The sequence below is a fragment of the Cucumis sativus genome, chromosome 2 (genome assembly GCF_000004075.3).
Source record: "Cucumis sativus cultivar 9930 chromosome 2, Cucumber_9930_V3, whole genome shotgun sequence".
NCBI classification, from domain to species: domain Eukaryota; kingdom Viridiplantae; phylum Streptophyta; class Magnoliopsida; order Cucurbitales; family Cucurbitaceae; genus Cucumis; species Cucumis sativus.
This window is the reverse complement of record NC_026656.2, coordinates 6,740,395-6,743,748: the sequence shown is the minus strand read 5'-3', so window position 1 is coordinate 6,743,748 and position 3,354 is coordinate 6,740,395. Positions and strand designations below refer to the sequence as shown.

Sequence of the window (3,354 nt, the reverse complement as noted above, 5' to 3'; positions counted from 1 at the left end):
ATTAGATAACAATTTTAGAGTTAATGTTTAGTAACATTTACAAAAATAGCAAAAAATTTATAATAATAAAACCATATTATTACATAAATGTAACAAATTTAGAAGCGAATAGCTCTTATACTATATCCAATTACTTGTCATATTTGCAATTTCAAAGATGTACTATGAAATGGACTTTTTCTAAATTTTTTTTTATCAACTTTTCTAATATTTAAGTGTATTTGCTCTTAGTTATTACATATATTTTAGTTATTAGAAAATAAACTTTAGACAACTTTTATGACTACATATATTTTAGTTATTGAAAGTTGCCTAAAGTTTAATTAAATCAAATTAAAATATTGAGTAGTTATAGTAAAATTTTGGATTCAATCGATAGATTTTAATCACTATCTATTAATATAATTTAAAATTTTATTACATGTTTTTAAATATTTTTTTTTCAAAGTTGCTATTTTTTATAATTACGCTCTCAATTATATTAAATTATATTATGTCACTAAAATAAAAGAATAAGTATGCAAAGAAATTAGAAAATAATATTTTCTTCCACTAAAAAGAGAAGTAAAAATTCTCCATCTGAGAGAGTGTCTTTCCTCTCTATTTAAAGCTCAACCAAACTCCTCCACAGCCCATCCCACACTCTTTCATTTCCATTATCCTCTAAAAACATCTCACCATGGCCACCCTTTCTTGCCAATCTTCCGATTTAGTAACCCTTCTCGGGTCTTCCACCACCGCGAACAACACAGCCATAGCGGAGTTTCTATGCTCCAGATTCACCACCATAGCCACCACTTTCAGCACCACCACCTACGCGGTCGACAACACCTACCTCCTCTTCTCCGCCTACCTTGTCTTCGCCATGCAGCTCGGCTTCGCCATGCTCTGCGCTGGCTCCGTCCGTGCCAAAAACACTATGAACATCATGCTCACTAATGTCCTCGACGCAGCTGCCGGTGGTCTCTCCTACTACCTCTTTGGGTTCGCCTTTGCCTTCGGTGCCCCCTCCAACTCCTTCATCGGTCGCCACTTTTTTGGGCTCTCCGATTTCCCCAACCCCACTACTGATTATAGCTTCTTTCTCTATCAATGGGCCTTTGCTATTGCTGCTGCAGGTAAACCTGATAGTTTACTGAGAAAATGTAAAACATTATCATATTCATATTGCTTTTAAACTGACCCTTAAGTATTAAGTTTAATTAGACCTTATATTTCAGGATGTTTGACAAGTTTAATTTTAACCGGTTTGAGTTTATTTACTCCTTTAAATTTTTTTAAAAAAATACAAAAATTAATTTCAGGATGTATGTTTTTTTTTTCCATTTTTTTTCTAAATTTTACTGAAAATTTTACGCTAAATACGTTATAGCAATTATTACTTAACAAATTTGGATGGGATAAAAGTTAATTAAGTTTCAGAGATTAAATTTAAAATTTATTAAAATTACATAAGTAAAATTTGACCTTTAAAAATGTATGGACAAAAATAAATGATTAAAAGTCAAAGTATAGGAGAAGTAATGGTATTTTAACCGTACAAGAAATTCACATTGAAAAGTATTTTTAGATGATTACGAAAAAAAATCATAATTATATTAGTTAATGCGTTTGTTTTTAGTTTTTTGACATTTCAAACTTTGTTTGAATTGATGGTTGGAATAAATAATGTGATGATATTATTTTGATTTTAAGTTTTGTGCTAGTTTTAATATTGAGAATCTGTTTCCCCATGCATCATTAAACCCAAGAAGCTTATTTAATTTGATGTAGCAATTATAAAGTAATAATTTTTCAAACTCATATTTTGAACAGGCATCACTAGTGGTTCCATTGCTGAGCGAACTCAGTTCGTGGCTTATCTCATCTACTCCAGCATTCTTACTGGTTTCGTCTATCCCATTGTGTCTCATTGGTTCTGGTCTTCCGACGGGTGGGCCAGCCCAACTCGCCCTAGTAATCTTCTATTCAATTCAGGAGCAATCGACTTTGCCGGATCAGGTGTTGTCCACATGGTTGGTGGTATAGCAGGCCTCTGGGGAGCTCTAATTGAAGGCCCTCGTATTGGCCGGTTCGATCGGTCTGGCCGATCTGTAGCCCTTCGTGGCCATAGTGCCTCTTTAGTTGTTCTTGGCTCATTTCTCCTCTGGTTCGGCTGGTACGGGTTCAACCCAGGTTCATTTCTAACAATCTCCAGGTCATACAATGACGGTCGCCCTTACTACGGTCAATGGAGCGCCATAGGTCGAACTGGAGTCACCACAACACTAGCTGGATGCACAGCTGCATTAACCACGCTCTTTACAAAACGCTTATTAGTTGGCCATTGGAATGTAATTGATGTCTGTAATGGTTTATTAGGAGGATTCGCGGCCATCACGTCTGGTTGTGCCGTTGTCGAGCCATGGGCTGCGGTGATATGTGGATTCGTAGCATCCTGGGTTTTAATTAGCTTCAACAAGTTAGCTGAAAAGGTCAACTACGATGATCCATTAGAGGCAGCGCAACTGCACGGCGGGTGTGGCGCGTGGGGTCTTCTATTTACTGGATTATTTGCTAGAAAGGAGTATGTAGCAGAGGTTTACCAGGCTGGGCGTCCATATGGATTGTTGATGGGCGGTGGAGGACGACTTCTGGCTGCGCAGTTGATCGAGATACTGGCCATAATTGGGTGGGTTTCTGTAACGATGGGGCCATTATTTTATGCGTTGAAGAATATGAAATTGTTAAGGATATCAAGGGAAGATGAGATGGCTGGGATGGATTTAACAAGACATGGAGGATTCGCTTATGTCTATAACGATGAGGATGATCTCTCTGGGAAGCCATCTGGATTTATGATGAGGAAAATTGAGCCTGCTAATGAGACTCCTCCCCAAGAACATTTTCCTTCAGGGATGGCAGCTGTTTGATTCATGTTTTGATGCTAATGAGTTCGTTTTCACGTAGTTAAAGAGATGTTTAGTAATGGAATGAGATTGTATGCAATGTAAATCAAAATCCATGCATGGTTGGATTGAGTCTTTAAGATTTCATCTGTAAAATATAAAACTTATTCTGTTTTGATAGTTTTCAATTCAATCATCTTTTTTTTTTTTTTTTGATATTTTCATACTTTACTATCTCATTTTCGTTTGGTTCATCGATTATTTAAGTTTTTCGATGTTCATCATATTTTGAGTAAATTTTGATTACAATCCAGTTGTACAAACAGTTAGTGTTGTTTTGTCATGTAATAAAAATACACTTGATTTAGATTTTAGCACTAAAGACATCGTTGGATCGAAGATATATGGTTGCAGTAAAATGACACTATTTATTTGGGCTTGAGTTGTTTTAATTTTGTTTGACTAT

At 35.7% G+C, this 3,354-nt stretch overlaps 1 protein-coding gene across 1 annotated transcript; it reads left to right on the top strand.

Moving 5' to 3' along the window:
- The first annotated feature begins 618 nt into the window (after positions 1-618).
- LOC101222356 (ammonium transporter 1 member 2) lies at positions 619-3,103 on the top strand. Its single transcript, XM_004151472.3, has 2 exons — positions 619-1,118; positions 1,816-3,103. The coding sequence occupies exons 1-2, from the start codon at positions 680-682 to the stop codon at positions 2,910-2,912; spliced, it is 1,536 nt and encodes a 511-aa protein (XP_004151520.2). The 5' UTR covers positions 619-679; the 3' UTR covers positions 2,913-3,103.
- The last annotated feature ends 251 nt before the right edge of the window (positions 3,104-3,354 follow it).

Coding starts and splice junctions, on each gene's coding strand:
- LOC101222356 (XM_004151472.3), top strand. CDS start 680: ATGGCCACCCTTTCTTGCCAATCTTCCGATTTAGTAACCCTTCTCGGG. Junction 1,119..1,815: donor CTTTGCTATTGCTGCTGCAG/GTAAACCTGATA, acceptor TATTTTGAACAG/GCATCACTAGTGGTTCCATT.